Source organism: Notechis scutatus, chromosome 3 (genome assembly GCF_049901735.1).
Source record: "Notechis scutatus isolate UNSWTSFEM ecotype Mainland chromosome 3, rNotScu1.2, whole genome shotgun sequence".
NCBI lineage: Eukaryota > Metazoa > Chordata > Lepidosauria > Squamata > Elapidae > Notechis > Notechis scutatus.
Window position 1 is genome coordinate 92968467 of NC_142011.1, and position 19540 is coordinate 92988006.

The following is a 19540-nucleotide window of genomic DNA, read 5'->3' on the forward strand; positions in this document are numbered from 1 at the left end:
CATAGATAGTCTTGCACTGGTAATTCGAACAGTATATTTTTACTATGTAGACTCAGATTTGTATTGAGCAATCGCTCCTGGCTTCAATATACTTCTATCACAGGAAATACAATTGCTTCCAATCTTCACAGGAGTTCAGTTATAACAATACTTCCCTACTTATTGGGAGTCCAAAGTTACTGTCCTTTTAAAGAGGGAGTCCGGATTAGCAATTTGGTGAAGAGGGAAGGAGGGGCGGCAGGGGGGAAAGCAGTCGGCTTCACATCCTGGCTGCAAACGTCTGAAGACCGACTCACAGTTCCCGGTGCTCACTGCCCTGCAAGGATGGGATGAATCTCACTATCTCACCGCCCTGCAAGGATGATCATAGAGCCCCTGGTACTGGCAAGCCCCACCGCCTTACCTTCTAGTAAGGATGGGTCGAATCGTAGATTGTTGAGCGCTTTTGAATATAGCGCTTTTGAATTTAGTGCTTTCTGAGGAATGAGCTCTTTTCTGGTGTGCTGGTCAAGGATGGGAAGAATAGGAAATCACCGAGTACTTTTGAATGGAGTGTTTACTGAGGAATGGAGCTCTTTTCTGGCTTGCTGGCAAGTCTCGGGCGTTAGGCTTTCCACCTCATCGGCTGGACCCGCAGGGAGATTAGAGGGCTTGTCGCCTGGTGCTGCCCGTGCCCGCCAGAGCTCCTCACACTGTCGCTACCGCCGCCACCATCTTGTGATATTTGTTTCTTGCATGATGCCAAAAATCCCTTTGTTATCAGGCGAAATCCTAATTTTCTTTTTCATTACTCATTATAAATTTTGACAAGGAAGCTAGAGAATTAAATTTATCAATTTTAAGACTGCATAAAAATGTAATATTGTGAGATCTATAGTAACTCTTATTTTCACTCAGTTAATCTGAGGTAGATACATATCAGATACTGAAGGCACTTTTCAGATACATGGAGGAAGAAGTCTGAAAATCTGCCCATGATAGGGAAGCTGAATGGAGGTGCAAGGTTAATATTAAATAATCAGAGCAGAGTATCGTGTTTGGAAGCATTGGCCATGCATACTGTGGATCAGGTTTAACTATAAAACTGCGGATCAGCTATAAAACGGCTGATACTTGAATAAATATCCCTGAACAAAAGGCAGCCTTTTCTGTTTTGTTTCTAGCTTTATGGAATATTAGTCCATAGGATGATGCAAGATTCCTTCCCTATTTTTTCCCCAATTTATTTGTTTGTGCTTGAGTTAGCCTAGGCAACTGCCCGGACAAGTCTCTGTGCAGTTTTCTTGGCAAGATTTTTAGAAGCCATTTGCCATTGCCTGCTTGCTGGGGTGATGAGAGAGTGACTGGCCAAAATCCCGCAGATGGCTTTGTGCCTAAGGCAGGACTAGAACTCATGGTTTCCCGTTTCAAGCCTGGTGGCTTAATCACTATATTAATCTGGCTGTTTTTTACATAGATGTTAAGAAATTCAGAGGGCTTTTAAATGAATACGTAGATGACCATCTTTATTATACAGGTGGATTTTACATTGTTGCTGTTATTTTAAAGCTCTATTCTGCTATTTTGGTTTCCATATATACTCTAGGATAACTCAAGAATTTTAGGTGCCAAAATGCATCTTAAAAATTAAGTTTGGCTTTTTGGGGATGGGTTTATCTGTGAGTATATATGATAAAGTTTTTAAAAGTATGGATATTTCCAGTATATATGCACAGATAAGTCTTTTTTTATCCAAGGATAAGCAGCCTTTGGATTTTTATTCAAAGTAGCACGAAAAATGTGACAGCCCCATCTGTAAGTAATGCATTTCTCATGTTATTTTGATAAAAATTTGATTGTCAGCTTATTCATGCACCTCTATATGCAAGAATACATGGTAGTTGTTACCATATGAAGGAAGAAAAAATATGTAGCTTCACTTTCTTTATTGAATTAAGTACATATACACTTCTATAGTAACCTCAACTTTTTTTTAATGACAGTTCAAAAAGATCTTGCTTCAGTGCACAGCATATATTAATTAGAACCAAGCCTTAAATTTTACTTCAAATAAATAATCCAAATATTTAAAATTTTAATTTAAAAGCAATATAAATGTACAATATGAAAATATAAAACAATGCATGAACATAATACTCTAAATATAGAAATAAAATTGCAACTATATTGTATAGTCAGTGCAAGAAATTAAAAGTTCCAAATAAACTTCTGAACTGGGAAATAATTTAGTTTTAGATTATCATGCAGACATAGCATTTCAAGCCATGCTATTGCCTTTAAAATTGGTATGGTATTCTATATATACCCAGAAGAAAACTGTGTGTAACCAGAGGATATTTTGCAACATTTTACTATACTGTTTTGCAATGCTGAGGAATGGGCAATTTAATATATTATCTTTTTATCAACAATGCAGTTAGTAATTATAGCAACTTCAGAAAAATTCTTAACTGCATACCACAATACTTTCACTTACATGCCTCTGTAGGATTATAGCCACTGATATCAAAATAACTGCACCAACCACACCTAATAGTGTGCCTGCTTTCCTACATTACAGAGGTATTTTGTTGCATTCGCATTCAGTAATGATAATGTGTCTTCACACCAATGTTTTCTCTACTAAAAGCTTGAATTTTGAACATAATCTAACAAAGTACAGCCTCAGACTGAGAATTATTTCATATATCTCAATCTCTAGATAGTTACTATGATCAAGAGTCAGCTCCTCTTTAATCATCTTTAGAGTTCATAATTATATCTATTAAATGAAACTTTCATGGGTAAGGTTTTGGCCCACTAATTAAGATAGATATAAACAACATTGTACAGCATGGCATAACAACTTATTTATGTGGATGCTATGATAGTGCATGTGAATTTCCTTGAACTGTAATTCATTCTGAATTTTTAAAAAATATTGTCACTGAGACAAAGACCAGGGAATGCAAATAACACAAAATGTAAACACATAAATAAATTTAACTTTTGGAGTGCACATTGACTTTGCAAGAGCTCTTGTAACAAACCTCAGCAACAAGACTACAGTAGGTCGTAGCAGCATGAGATCACATAAAAAGCACTAAAAAATAATAATCCACACCAACACACCAACATCTCATAACAACCAAGTTTCTGTGGGATGCATCCTTGCTCAAGTGCTGCTTTTCTTATAGACACTCCAGTTGTCTTGTGGATCTATGCTTTATTCATACAGATTGCCTTTAGCCATTATAACTCCAGAGTTTGACAGTTCTGTCAGCAGAAGATGATAAGAAGGAAAGATCCTGTGTGTGCCATCTGCACTGAATCACTTTGTCCTTATGTTCCCCTACTACCATAGTTGGTAGCTGCTTAGTAAGATCACCTATGAAAAATAATTAGAATAAATGTTGCTTAAAGGATGTCTGCATAGCACTGCCATTTACTTTATCTTTGCACATAAACTTTATTAATACTGTTTACTTCAAGATAATTAAAGTTGTACTCTGAAACAGATCAGATGGATTATGCTTTCTACCAGGGGTGGGATTCAATTGGTGTTACTACCGGTTCGGTGATTATGTTTTGCGCGCACATGTGCGCTTTGTGCGCCTGTAAAATAACCTTAGGCTGTGCCGCCTGGACAGCTGAACAGGTGCGCAGCGTTCAAAAAGCCTCTTTTTCCCTGCTTTTTCAACCTCAGCTGTGCTGCACAAAGCAGCTGAGGTTGAAAAAGCAGGAAATAAAGGACAAGTAAGAGCTCAGGCAGGTGCGTGGGCCAAACAGCAGCAAACACAGAACCGGTTCTGTGTCTGCTGCTCTTCAGAGCTACCAGCTCTCTGGAACCGGGAAGAACTGGTAGCATTCCACCCCTGCTTTCTACTCATTTCATTTATTACAGAACAGGTAATTCTATATCTGGTCTTTAAAAATAAGTGATAAACTATACTATCTAAACATATACTTATGGTTTTTTTTTTCAATCCCAGAAGTTACCACTAAATCATCAAAAACATAATGGATTGCAATTAAATTACATTTAAAACTATATAATATATAGTTAATTCAATAAAATGTATAATGTTTAACAATGTTTTAAACATAAATTTTTTTACACTGCGTTGTACTGAACAAAAGAGAAAATACAAATTAAGATTTTAATTGTTACAGAAACTGTCGACCACACTTACTTAAAGGAATTTATGCTAAAATCAATGAGCTGTAACCAAATCTTTTCGGAAATCACTAGCAATTCTACTATTGAGTTCCAGAAATTAAAAGAGACAGCTATAGTTTATAATGGCACATCATATTTTATATAAGGATCAGAATTAGATAAATATTTGGTATAGTGGTTAAGGTGCTGGCCTAGAAACCAAGAAACTTAATGCTAGTCCCGCTTAAGGTATGAAAGTTGTCTGGGAGATTCACTGTTTCTCAGCCAAACCCACCAGGATTGCTAAGTGGAAAATAGGAAGTTAAAGGAGTATTGGGCATGTTCGTTGTATTGACTTATTTATAAAAAATACCAAAGGTGGGATAAAAATCTAATTAATAAACTTATGAAGTTGACCTTAAGATAGAGATGAGGAGTATTAGTACTATTTAGAAATCGTTCAGAAGTGAAATTACCTTGCAGGTCTGTGACTTTTATTTTCATGTCATATGATCCTGTGAGAAGGTAATGAGCTCCAGGGGAAAAGCGAACAGAACGGACATCACTGGAATGAGGATGATAGCTTTGAACCATCCGCCCACCACGAATATCATAAAGCATACAGCTGGAATCTTCCTGTCCAGTAGCTAGAAGGCGACCACTAGGATCTACAGCCACAGATGCAACAGCACTGCCTGAAAGAAAACCCATTAGGTACTCAATTATGTGCTTGATTTCAAATCAAGATTCTAATGTAGATTCTCTAAAATACTCATCAAAACAACATCCAATGTATTTAACAATCACATTGGTGTTAATATAGAGTCAACTGTACAATAATGAAAGATCTGATTCTGTCTTTGCAAGTTTGATAAAACTAGGAACATTTGACTGATTTGAGAATGCTAAACATGCTTGTCAATAAAAGCATGTATCTGCCAATATATATATCTGCCAATGAGTTTATCCCACCCAACGTGCTCTAGAAATTTTGCACTAGCACTACAATAAACATGAGCTATGCCTTGATCCCAGAATCTAAATGATCTATGGTTGGCCTCATAACCTACAAAAAATAACTTCTTAGCTCTATGTTGCCCTTTCAGTCTTACTTGTGAGGGAGCTCCAAATGTGTGTAGGTAACTTAAATTTGGTTTTCTGCCATGCCAACGGGTGAATGGCAATTCACCAGTTGTTGTATTCACTACATTGTTTAAAACATGATTGCTACACATTATGGCCTCACCCACAGTGTTTCAGGCAAACCTGAATCAGATAACATAGTGCGAGAAATGGCTTGTAATGTTTGCCCTCTTCATTCTACAAACGAGTTATGTTGTGGACTGTAAGGTGCAGGTTTATGCTGGACACCAGCCAATTTCAGCATAGTTTGGAATCTTTTGTTAACAAACTCAGTCCCGTTATCAGTAACTAAAGTAATTACTTTACTCTTCATTTTTCTCTCAGCAAACCTTAGCCAGTTAAAGAAATGTTGGAATGTTTCTGTTTTGCTTTTCATGATAGCAGAAACCGTATCGTGAGTAATGGTCCATAATACTCAAAATATAGCAGGCATCTTCTAAACTAGGTTTCTTAGGACCAATTATGTCAGCAAAAACAACCCCGAAAGGTTCTTTGGTCTTAAACCCATTAAGACTGTTTGCAGGAGTAACCTTACTTTTCTCCTGGCTACAAGCATTACAGTTTAAATACTTGCTACAGGGTTTCAATTTTACTCCCTCTGACAATTCAACAGTTTGTTTGAGCATTTTGAAATTAACGTGCCCCAGACGTCTATGCAGTAAATGTATACATTCATCATGTGGCTTAAAATTGTTATAAACTGAGTTAGCCATCATCAACTGGTCATCATGTATCACATATAAATCATTTTCTAAATTAGCAGTAACATTTTTACCCTCCTTCTCTATTATACAGTTATCTCCCCTAAAGGTTACTACATAACCAAGATTAACTAAAGCCCTTACTGATAATAAATTAAATTTCAGTTTAGGTACATATAATATAGTTAAATGTTCGTTTATACAAGAACAATATGCAATACCTTGACCTGATGCCTTTATATTCCATCCATTTGCCAGTGATACATGTTGTTTACTTGTGGACATCTTTACAAACTCTATCTTTAGTAATGCACTACGATGTTCCACTATCAACAACCCACAAATCATGGTTTACAGTTGAATTGTTAGACATAGCTAAACTAATATTCTTTTTGGCCTTCTGGTGATTACCAGTATTCTGTTGTTTTCCCTTCTTACAGAATCTAACTATATGTCCCCTAGCCCCACAAGAAAAACATTTCCTAACAGTATAGACAGTTGAAGATAAATCCTCTTCTTGTGGTTGTTCTTTCCTCAGTTGGTTCCTATCCAGCCGTCTTCTTGCTTCTTCTAACAACCTTCCGGTTATGTCAGTCAGTGTCAGTTTATCTCTGGGCAGGACTTCCAGTGAAGATACATAATCATCATAACTTTCATCCAATGAGGAAAGAATGATGTAAACTTGAGGCAGCTCTGAAAATATCAGTTCCTTTTCATGTAGCTCTTGAAAAGTTCTTTTCATGAAGTTTAAATGAGCTAACATATCTCCACCTTTCAGAAGACGTGCTCTAAACATTTTACGTGTAAGATGTATGTGTTAGGTGTCTAATTAAAGATTCCCAGTATTTACTCAAATTTATGAAGAAGCTATTCCTTTACCATGACAATCTCCATCTTCTGCACAAATATTTTGAACAGCTACCAACAATAAGTGTTTTTAGGTCAATATCAGTAAGCATACCAGTTCCATGAAATGTTGTTCCAACAACTCGAACACAACTTGGTACTCGGAGATCCCAGAATCTCACAGTCTTGTCTTGGGATCCAGATGCTATCATCCATCCACTCCATGTATAAAGTGCTAAAATGTGACCTGCATATAAGAGATATTTTGTATTCACTGCATTTTTAAAAAGCTATTAACACCTATAGCAATAGCACTTAGACTTTTACACCACCTCATAGTGCTTTACAGCCCTCTAAGCGGTCTAATTAAGAAATAGTTACTTTTAAGCCACAACAAGGGAGATTATAAGAGATACTTATAACTTTTTTATGTTTTTAACATGCAGTATGCATTTTAAACTTTATTAAACTTTTCATAAAGCAAGATTATAAAGCTCATGATTTTTTATTTTATATTTTACAATAATTCCATTTCATTTCAGCTGTGTGTCGACTGGGTACATATATCTTGTGCGTACAATTATAATTAATACTTTCTTGCCAATATAACAATAATCACATTTTCTTATAGCTATTATTTAATATATCTATTATTTTTTAAACAACCTTAACTTATTGCTCTATATATTCATCTAGTCCATTTTAATTTGTTTTATTTTTATTTTATATTAACCAATATTAACCTCTGCACATTCAAATATTTTCTCAATTACTTTTCCCTCTCTCGGTATTTTATCACTTTTCCAATTCTCAGGAAATGCAATTCTGGCTGCTGTAAATGTATAATTAAATATGTTTTTTCTTTACTGTAATCTTCAGGTACCATTCCTAATAAAAAATATTTCAGTTTCAAATCTATGTATTTTATCATTTTTTCCAACCATGTGTGTATTTTTGTCCAATATCTTTTAGCTTCTATACAAGACCACCACATATGGTAATATTTCCAGGTGTCTGGTGACACTTCCAGCATTTAGCTGATTTATCTTTAAACGTCTTAGCTAATTTTACTGGTGCAAAATGCCATCTATAAAACATCTTATACAAGTTTTCTTTGTATGCTGTCAATATTGTTAATTTATAATTCCTATCCCATAGCTTCTGCCATTTATCTAATTCTATAGCATATCCAAAAAATTGTTGCCCATGCTATCATTGTTTCTTTAACTTGTTCTTCTTCTAGTTTAACACCTAGTAAATAGCAATATAATCTTTTAATAAACTTATCTTCTGTTCCTGTTAATATTTTATCCAATTCTGTCAACTCCTAAAGCTAATGATTCTGATGAACTAATAACATACCAGTATGGCCACTCAAAGCATGGAGACCTTGCCCTCTCTGGCAGTCTGTGGTATAAATATTACAATCACCAGCTCCAGCACTTATTAAAATGGCACCACCACTTTCAGGACCTTCCATAAAAGCTAGATCTCTAATAGTTCCATCATGCATGCTAAATTCCAGATCTGGCCCTAAAAGCATCAAAACAGGAAAAATATAAACAAATACATTTTCAGTACAGAATAAATTTACTAACCATTTAAGGAATTTTATGATGCAATGTAAAAATAAGCAAAAGCTTAGTTTTGAAAAGCTAAGAAACAAATAGGCCTACTAAATTTTTCAAAATATATAGTTACTATGTTTTAGCAAACTTCAGCCAGGGCAGGCTGTGGTTTTGAAAAGGACTCTATCAGGCTTACCTGGCAGCATAGCAGGAATCTGGGTAAACATTTAATTAGTAGGAGAAATAATTTTCTTTCCCAACTGTGGATTTTATGTTGCACTGGAGCAAAATTTACATAAAATCCTAGGTAATTAAAATGGAGTTTACCAAACTCCAATTATATTGTTTTTTTAAGAGAGTCCAATTGTAGAAAATAGCAAAGGAGTCTGTCAATAACTTGAGGCTGCCATATAAAAACTAAATCACAGTAAACTTCAGTTTAGTGGACTAATGGAGAAAACTATGTCCCCATTAATCCATTAAAGAAGTTAATAAATCGCGAATGGCCCTAAAAGGCATTCATCTGCAAGAATTATCTAATAATAATTACAGTAAACACCTATAAACTGCCATGATTAATAATGAATAACCAAAAATATCTTATTCTGAAAAGGGAGCTGCTGCATTTTACTTTTTCTATTCTGCACTAATTGAAAGAAAAGGAGTATCATCTAACAATGAATACTCATTTTTGAGGAAAAAGTAATTAGTACTATCCATTGTTTGGGGCAGAGCCAATATTGTGTGAATACGGACAAAACCTGATTGAAACATTTTATACACAAAACACCTAAAGATATTTCAGGTCATCTATAATACAATAAATATTCTTCATATTTTGCCATTCATCAACATTTATTTGTAATCTAATTTTATATCTAATATATATGTGGTAGGGAATAGAGACAGAAATTGATTCTGTTCTAATTTAGGAAATGAGAAATTCAGACAGAAAGATGCTATTCAGAATTAGGATTTATCGATGACTTACTCTGAAAATGTTTCGGATTGAAAGGAACAGCTAGTTTTGACTCAATTATGTTATTTGCAAGAACTATTTTGTTTTTCTTCTATCGCCAGTGTTCAGATTTATTAAAATTTGTAATTACTTGCACTTACCAGTGGCATTACAGGTATCTGCATTGAAAGGCAGCACTTTAACATATTTGTCATTGGAACCGGTAGCCAGCAACTGTCCACAGGGGCTCCATGCTACACAATAGATCGATCCCTTGTGATGTTTGTTCCGTTTGAAATGAACGACGGGTTGTTTAGGAGTGCTATTACCACTAAAAATATTAGAAAGATTATTATTATATTCTTCACTCTGTGTCTGTATGTGCATGAACATATATGGGTAAACAAATAAAGCCAACTACAATAGTTGTGGCTTAATAATAATATTGGGAAAGAGTAATTATTTTCACCAAAACAATTTTAAATGATTTAAATACATTTAAGGTATTAGGAAATACAAAAAAAAGATAAATTCTTAAATATAAAATAAAAATAAATAGCAGAAATGTATCTGATCATAAAGGTTGAGTTGAAACTAGTTAATTTTTAGTGAATATGAAAACAAAGTTACACATTTAAACATTGATCTGACTATTGCAAGCACCTCTAAATTATAGTAATAATTTATTAAATGTATGTGCCAACTATCTGTTTTAAAAAAGAAAAAGAAAAAAGAATGCAAACGAAGCATCATTGATATCTAGCTTTTTGGGGTATGTCATGAAAGATGGGATTAGAACAGTTTGATTTGCAATTTCTCACATTCTATAATCTAAATCAACAATATACAGTTCTATGCACATCCATTCAGAAATAAAGCTCAAAAAGATCAGTTATGAATAAAGGGGACTGCAATCTAATTTAGCTGTTTATAAATTATTTTCATTTCAAACTTAACTAAATGTATTTTTTAAAATTTTTTAAAAAATTATCCTGTGGATAAAAATTGTATTTTATGCTACAAGATCCATCAGTCTTTGTGTGTCTTATAGATCTACAATAAATGGAAGGGAGGCACTGCTAAAATGATTGGGGAAGTAATATGTAAGATGAGCATTTCATTGCTTTCCTGATGTAATTCCAAATTACAGCATGTTGTTGGTGCCTGACTTTTCTCCAATCTAAATTCATTCGCTGAAATTTCTATTAATTCCAAATAAAAGGCTTCATATATTTGCATCAAAAGAAAAAGAGGAAATGGGGAATCTTGACAAGAAATTATTGATCTTTGTCCTTTCCCAATTTGGGATTTATTAGCTATGCTTCAAAACTGTTTAACATTTTATCTAGGCTGGCTTTTAAACGAAAGCATTGCCAATTTGTTACCCTTATTTTCACCTCAATATATCTACATTAGAACCACATTAGAGTAAACCTTGAAATAATTTGTATATTTCTAGCTTGTTCTGCATCCCAGCAAAATATCATTCTCATATAAAACATTATTGAATCAATTGCATATCCTGTTGCAGTCTACATATTTTTTTAAAAAAATAATAGGATGCTTTTCCCCAAAAGCTCTATGGAACCCAAATCTTGGAACACTGGGCTAATGCAGGGCAGGAATTCTTTGACCTTCCAAATCCAATGTTCAGGAACCAATGGTATATAAGTCTTTTCACATATAACTTCCAGGAATCCAAAAGTGTCTGCATCTAAGCAGATTAGTAGGGCTTATAGAGTAAATCTGTGTTGCTAATGTAAATCAATCTAGAGTCATAGTACTTGCTGATCTATTACAGCTCACCCACAGTTCAATCAATAAAAACAGATTTACTTTCTGCCTCTACATTTTGTTCCATTGAGACAACAACTTGCTGAATTAGGAATTAAATGATTCTACTCTTTGAAATAAAATCCACTACCTAGCTATCAAATGCAATCCATATTAATACTGCTTTGTGAAAGCTGTTTCTGGGATTTTTTGGAATGCACAAGTTCAATTTTGTGAGAGAGCTTTTTTATACCTGCCCTTTCCTTGAACAGCATAATTTACCACCATCGTATTCAGAGAACAAAACAACGAATTTATTTACTTATTTATAGTTAGAATATATGCAACAGAACATATCCCCTTCTAACATTATAGGAGCGAAGGTTAATTTATACAATTGGACTGTCCAAAAAATTTTTACGGTCTATACAGTGGAAAGAAAGACTAACATTTATTTTCTTGGCCACTTCTGATGTACAGTACTTGAGATAGTAAAGGCAACGTGTTATATGCCAAAACAAATTAATGTATAAGAAAACAAATTTAGCCATATGCAAATACAATGGCTCATAACTGTAATGCCAATGAAAGTGTAATAATGCTTCGCATTATTTTCTTTTTCTATACAAGCATATTAACCAATACAGTTCCAAGAACAGAGACATTTGACAATCATTTACAGGTAGCTGTAAAATGTAAATATGTAAACAATGTATATAAAAATAATGACGCAATGTTACTACTCGGTTGTATAACTAAGCAAATAAAAGAGGATGCTAATATGGCAACAGAGAGCTAATATAATCAAGACATTTTTAAAGTAGCATTTAAAAAAAATGATACAGAAGCTGAAAAGTGTCCTGGTGTATTAAGTTATAAAGCGTGGAGAAAAAAACAGCCCAAACACATAGAGAAGGCAGTATATTTAGATGTGGGAAAGCACATAATGGAAAAGCCAAAAGAAACACCCCCCACACACCCAATGAACTAAAAATTCCAAAGTGTAGGTAAGAGGAAATAAATATACTAGTTACTTTGTTGTCATCTTTACAGAAGAAGAGAGCGCAGATCTGCCTAAGTCAAATACGAGTTTTTGAGGAACAGCAGTGGAGGAGCTAAACAACATATAAGCAAATAGTTACAAAGAGACTAGGAACATACTTCACAAGATATCCTATGTGAGTTAATACACTTATGACTTTTTCAGTTTTACATGGTGAAAGTGGACTTGTAATGGGTCACACAAAAACACACACTGGGCCAATATTTTATACAGCGAACTAATTGAAGAAGCAGCAAGTCATGTAATCTAAGGCACAGTCAATATGGGTCCCTTTGCCATACTTGGCAGCCACACAAGACAATGGAGGTTGAAGAAACTCAGCAAGAATGATGGAATTGTTGAAATACATTTCCTACTTTCTAAATTTCTTACTTTATAGAAAGATACAAATGAGAAATGAACCATGATTCCAAATTCGTTTTCAGTAGTCATTGACTTTAATGGAACAACTTGTTATTGCAAGGCCTGCTATTGGTCATTTGTGCATGATAATTTGATTGCTGGTATCAAAATTAGAGGAAAGATACTGCAGGGAGTCCTCATTTTCTGATCACAATTGGATAACCGAAACACTATTATAAAGTGAAAGGTCATGTGACTGCAATGACTTACGACATCAGTTCCACTGAAGTTGTTAAGTGAATCATTGCAGGTCATTAAGTGAAATATGTTACTGCATCCTGCAACTTCCTGCTGGCTTCCCCATTTATTTTGTTGGAAGCCAGTTATAAAGGCTAAAAATGATGATCATGTGATCATAGCAGTGATGGGATTCAATTTTTTTTTACTACTGGTTCTGTAGGCATGGCTTGGGCGTGGTGTGGCTTGGTGGGCATGGCAGGGGGAAGGATACTGTAAAATCTCCATTCCCTCCCCACCCCACTAACCTGCTTTCCAGCTCTGTTCAGGCAACCAAAGAAGACCCAGCTGATCAGCTGGGACTCGGGAGGCAGAAAGTAGATGGGGGCGGGGCCAGTCAGAGGTGGTATTTACCGGTTCTCCAAACTACTCAAAATTTCTGCTACCGGTTCTCCAGAACTGGTCAGAACCTGCTGAATACCACCTCTGGATCATAGGATGCTGCAACCTTCATAAATGTGCAGTAGTTCACAAATGTCCTAATTGCAATCATGTAACGGCAGGGATGCAACAGCCACAATTTTGAGGACCGATTATAAGCCTCCATTTTCAGCGCGGTCATAACTTCAAACAGTTGCTGAATTAGCAGTTGATAAGTGAGGATTAATTATTTTGTAATACCAGTAAAATTAAGAAATGTAACCAGTTTCACTCTTGGGATAGGGATAAAGTGAAGGCAACATTATAGGAGTTCATTTAAAAAAAAGATTTGCCAGGGTATATTTTTATCACAGTTAGGTACAAGGTGGAAATGTACTATGCATTTTTTCTGTTCCTGTCCATGCCAGCAAAGGTGCATTAGAACATCTTATTTGTCATGTTTCCTTACTCATTTTCTAATTTGAAAATCAAAAATTGTTGCATGAAAGTGCCACTGCCTAATCCCTACCCATAAGATAGTTAATCAATTTACGTCTTAAAATGAACCAATCAAATTCTTACTTTCTGAATTAATAAGTAATGGGCATCAGACAAATTGACTACGCCTTTTGGTATATATTTTACTAACAAGGTACCCTTGCTTTGCTACGAAACTCTGTGATCGGGCAAGTTTTTGGGGAGGAAAATAAGGGGGGGGATTGTGCCTCTGCCTACCAGCATCCATCAGTATTCATCTGGCTAGCGTCCTGTCAGTGTGTGAGAGAGTTCAGGGCTGTTTGGAAACTGAAACATTATTTGCTATGTGAGCAAGGAGACAGAAATGAGTCTGGGCGTGGCTTACCTCAACTGTTCTGTACTAAAGCTGCTTGGTGCTGTGAAACTAAAACTGAAACTCCTCTCCTCAGCTTGTGTTTTGCATTTGGAACAGATTTCTTTTCAGGTGGGGAGTGGAAGTAGAACTCCTTAGCATCAGAGCGTGTTAATAATAATATACGAAATACTAATGCTCTGATGGTCATTTTGAAAAATCCTTTATTAGTGAGCACCTTGAAGCCAAGATGAACATATGTGCCAAATTTCAAGTTTGTAGGCTTTATGGTTCTGGAGATTTTGTGATGATGCGTGAGTGGTATTTTGCTTTTATATATATAGATAAATGTCTTGAAATAACAGGGAAAAAGTATAGAAAAATGTATATGAACCTTAGTGTGCTCAAAAATGTATTTCAATTTTTGAGGAAATTTTTATAAAATATAAACTGAAATAGAAATAAGATGGGACGTGCTTGAAACAATGCAACTAAGTAGTAAGAACACACTATTATCAAATTTTCAGGTGCTTTTATTGATAAAATAAAGCTAAATTTTGCTTGTCTCAATAGCTGAAGTTTAATATAAATCACCTCACAGGATTGTTATTTAGACTATTATGTTAAAAAGTCATTTATATCATATTATTACAATAAAGTATGATTTGACGGTTGCAGTTATTTATTATTGGATACTAAAGGTATTCAACTAATTAGGAATTTAGTGAAAGTTTGTGTGCGAGTGTGGGTGTTGAGCTAATCTCCTAAAGAAAGATATAACTAGAAAAAAGACCCGCTTTTAGTCTGCTTCATCTAGCATCAACAATAACCTTAAGAAATTATGAATTGGTACTAAAGTCATCTAGAAAGCAAGTTTGGTGGAGTAGAAACGGCAGCAGGCTAAAAACTGGGGAGTTCTAGTTCTACTTTCTTTTCAATGACTCAAGGACACTGGCCTAGTCAATGCATTAATAAAAATCCCCCAAGGAAAAATTGTTATTTTGCTAAATGGAATTTCAGATTGTTACCAAAAGGAAACATTGAACCCAATGATGTTTTCTTGAGTGTGAAAAATAAATCTAAGTAAACCTGTATACGTAAAATACTTCAGATAATATTGTAGTGGTATTTTTATTTCAGCAAGTTAAAAAAATTGGGAGAAAAGAGCAACAAAAAAGAAGAGAGCAAACATGGATGCAAATATTACATGGCAAGTGATGAGAAAAATCCAATACATTATTCGTACCTTGAGTCCGGGAAGTCTGGATAGCCACAGACTCTCAGAGTTTTGGAATTAGAGCCAACAGCATACAGAGTGCCACTTGGATGAAAAGCCACAGCTCTAACAGCTTGTGTATCTTCTAGAGTATCGATACAAATGAATTGTTTCTTTGATTTGTCATCCTGCTGTATAAAACAGCAATATAAATATGAACTTTATTTTTATTAGGAAGCAAGTATAAAAATTAATGCCTTTAAAATTATATTTTTATTAAACACTTCTGAGAAAGCAAAAAAAGGCAAATGAGACATAAAAATAAAATGCAAGTAAATGTTATATATCACAGAATTAAATGATTAGATAAGAATCTTTAATATTTCATTAGTTTTATATAACTGAGTATCTTGTATCATTTTAAAACTGTAGGTCACTGTGAAAATCCAGTTAGTGTGTAAATATTAGTAGCAATAATTAACACTGTATAAATCATGAAGATAAAAAGTTCTAGTAATTTCTGCTGGAAAAGGGAAAGACTCATTGTTATTTAACAGGTCATTCAAAATTAAATATTTCTGTTTAGACTAAATTATAATTAAATTTATGTTCAGAGAAATTAAATTTTAGATGTGAAACAAACTAATACATAGAATCAAAATATAAAAATGACTTCCAAATTAAATTAAATTGTTTTTTATTTGTTTTTCAAACATGAAGTTATTTTGGACATCAATACTCTATATAACTCCTAATTCTTTTGCAGAAGGAAAAGTACATACTTTCTAATAAAAAAATACATATTTTGTAATAAGAACTATAAAGTATTTTTGCAGCAGCCATTATATACAAAGATAGCTGTAATGTTTAATCAAAATAGAAGATTAGAAAATAAATTCAGCTTTTAGAATTAGTTTCATTTTATTATAAATCATGTTTCAAAATGATGAAGCTTTGCAATATAACCATCAAATATGAAAAAAATGATTTAACCTGGTCACTGCATTTTCAGCCATTTTTGGAACATGAATTATTCATTTTAACAATCAATACTAAAGTAATACAGTAGCAGGGAAACATTTTATATCCATCTATTAGCAGTAAAACAAATGGTTTAGCTGCAAGTATAGAAATACCTAAACTGGATTGTAATATTCAGAATGATGGTAACTGATTTAAAGTTCCATGTTAAATAGACTTATCTTTCAATGATACCTTTACCAAACTATGCATCATATGAACCAGGTAATAATTTGAAGCTCCAAATTATTCTATAAATAATATCATATCATATATTGTATAACATATCAAACATGTTATATATCTGATCTTGTACTGCTATATTTTTTGCATAATCTGGTATGATACACCAGATGTAGAATTCTACAAAGTATAGATGTTTATTCCATCAGTGTCTATGACTACATAAATTTATGATCTAATCAGATGATACTAGAGAGTTGGGCCCATTTTTTCTGACAACTACAACTGTCACTAGATGTCACCCTATTATAACAATAAATGACAGAATATTTCAGACTGTATCCTGCTATGCTCTTTCAGCATGATTGGGGTGTTCCTTGGAGTAAAGAATGAAGCACACTGCCCAACCTGTATATTCCCAGTAGGATCACCCAAAGTACAAAGATAATCCCAGCTGTTCAACTAAAACCACATGGTTGGACCAGATAAAGCGATTTACAGTATAATGTGGAATCATGGCCCCCTTATTTTGGGTAGTGCTCAACATGTTACTGAGGAAGAGCTAAATATCTTTCGGAATATTAATGGTGTTTATAATACAACTAGGTTAAATCCTAATTGAAATGGATTGGAATTTGACACATTCAGTCCAAAGATCTCACTGTACTTAGGACATGAAAAAAAAAGGAGCAGTATTGTTTTCATAATTAGAAAGAATATAGCGACTTCTGGTTTGAAGGGCTTTGGCGACAGACAGAAATCCGCGATCATGCGCGGTTTCTGTCTGGGCTCGCCACTGGAGCGCCCTGAGCCGGCTGGTTTCGGAGCTAAGCCACCCCGTAGAGGTGGTGAAGAGGGGGGAGACCGCCAGCAGAGTTGAGGAGAGCCTCATCTCTCCTCCTCAGCTGGCCACTACTTCCTTTCCCGAAGGCGGTTGCAGCGGTGGTCAGAAATGGCCACCACAAAGGAGAACTCGACCGGAAAAGAATGTGCAGGAGGAAGATAAGAAGTGAAAGTTTTGGCTGACCGGGTTAAATTGTAAAAGCAACAACTAAGGTACCCTGGAATTTAAACTTACAAAAATAACATCGCTCCCAAAGAAGAGTCGGAAGCAGCGAAGGAAAGTGAAAAGGGAAAGGTTTGGCTTTTTTCCCCTTCTCTCTCCTTCCCTATACTGACAACTAAGAGACTTAAATAAGAAATCGGAAAAATCCGCTTTGCCATCAATAGGCAATTAAGCTGAAAATAAAACAAAATGCCAAAGGGATAATAAAGATTTCTGGACATTAATTTTTTTCTTTTTCATAAGCAGGAAGGGAGAGAAAAAGAATAAGGGCATGATCTGGAAGAGGGAGGAGACTGCCTGGAATTAAAAAGAATCTACAGTAAAACTTCAACAAGACTTCTAAAAGATACATTTTAACTGAAACTTTGCAACTAAATAGTAACCCCAGGAAGAGAAAGTGAAAAAAAAGAGCAAAAAAGAAACAGCTTGCGTGTATTTGGATTATTTGGTGATCTTTGGATTCTTGGTTATTATATTTGAATGACTAAAATCAACCGGGTGGTTGTTTAAAAATTTATACAATGGCACCACTTCTGGATGAATTGAAAATGGAACTTAAAAAGTACAAAGAAGATGCACAAGAAGGGAGGGGTTCTTTTGGCTTCATTTTTCAATTCTTAGAAATGGAGATTTGGAACTATGAGAAACAACAAGAAACATCTGCAAAACAAGAAGACTGGGACAAAGAAGAAGCCATCTTTAATGAACAAGTAATTCTATGTGGGGAAGAAAAAGGAAAGGGGGGGAAAGAGAATGGAGAATTTAAGATTTAAAAAAACAACCAAAGAAAAGAAAAATAATTTGAAAAATAAGTATAATACTGGAAAGCAACAGAAGAGAGGAATACAGAAGAGAGAAATAGAGGCAGAGAGACAAGGGGGTAAAAAGGGGAGCGAGAAGAAGAGAGGGAAGAAGGAAAGGAAAAGAAGTTACAAAGGACCGGAGCAAGATATAGAGAAACAGGACCTATTTAGAGATAATTGGTGAAAATCTAACTGAAAAAGGGATTCTGTACAGGTACATAAGATTGCATTGTTACATTTGTAATAGAAATAACTTTAGAAAATTGGAAACAATGTATGATTAAAATGAGGGATAAAATAGTTAGTGTAATTTAGTGAAATGTTTGTGAATAAAATAAGTGAAATAAAATAAATGAGAAAATTGAATTAGGAAGGAACGGGAACATTTTAATTAGTTAATGTTTTATAAAATATAAGTGAAGGGGGGGGAACTAACTATGGAAAGCTTATAATTGTTACCATAGAAGTATGATATTTAATTGAAAAGTAATGTTAAAGATGTTAAGACTTTAATGAATATTGATATTAATGATAGAATTGAATTGGAATGGAATGTTGTTTTAATTATATACATTTATAATTTTTTTCTTTTTTTAAGAATACAGTGTGCATTTTAAGAATGTACCAAGCAGAATCCGAATGGAAGTTATGTATTATATTGAATGTTACAACTTTAGGGAAAAGATATAAAGGCGTCATACTCCAATCAGTAACTACAGGAGAAATTTTGTTTAATGAGAAAAGATAATAGATAATTGACAGGACAGACAAAAAATATAAATACAATGATTTGAATTGAGATGAGATAATTAAAATAAAATTGAGAAAATTAAAAGAGGGGAGAAGCTATGCAGAAAATGTAAAATAGTAATAAGATATGGAATAGAATATAAAAATGAGCATGAACCTGAATTTGTGTCTGTACGAAGAAATGTTACGCTACTTTCAAAAAAGATGTTTTATTTGTATTTTTTTCTCTTTGTGAGAAAATAAAATAAAATTTTAAATAAAATTTTAAAAAAAATTAAAAAAAAAAAAAGAATATAGCAAGGACAATACCTGGGTACAATGCAATCAATGATCAAATATTATCAATTACATTTCACAGACAATCCTTTAATATTCTAAAGAAAATGAGCTGGTCTAAAGAAAAGAATTAGGGGCAACATTATAGCAGTATTCCAGTATTTGAGGGGTTGCCACAAAGAAGAGGGGGTCAAATTATTCTACAAAG

The 19540-nt window shown here is 34.1% G+C and overlaps 1 protein-coding gene across 5 annotated transcripts in view; it reads right to left on the bottom strand.

Moving 5' to 3' along the window:
- Positions 1-1908: 1908 nt before the first annotated feature.
- WDR47 (WD repeat domain 47) overlaps positions 1909-19540 on the bottom strand; it is a 46792-nt gene continuing 29160 nt past the window's right edge. For 2 of the 5 annotated variants that reach the window (XM_087960770.1, XM_026671748.2), the window contains exons 10-16: positions 15265-15425; positions 12162-12242; positions 9516-9685; positions 8191-8361; positions 6944-7075; positions 4615-4833; positions 1909-3367 (exon numbers count right to left, since the gene is read on the bottom strand). In XM_087960770.1, the coding sequence (XP_087816896.1) occupies positions 3225-3367; positions 4615-4833; positions 6944-7075; positions 8191-8361; positions 9516-9685; positions 12162-12242; positions 15265-15425 (1077 nt within the window). In that variant the 3' untranslated portion in view covers positions 1909-3224. The remainder of the gene's footprint in view (positions 3368-4614; positions 4834-6943; positions 7076-8190; positions 8362-9515; positions 9686-12161; positions 12243-15264; positions 15426-19540) is intronic. The other 3 variants (XM_026671749.2, XM_087960772.1, XM_087960771.1) reach the window with 2 other exon arrangements.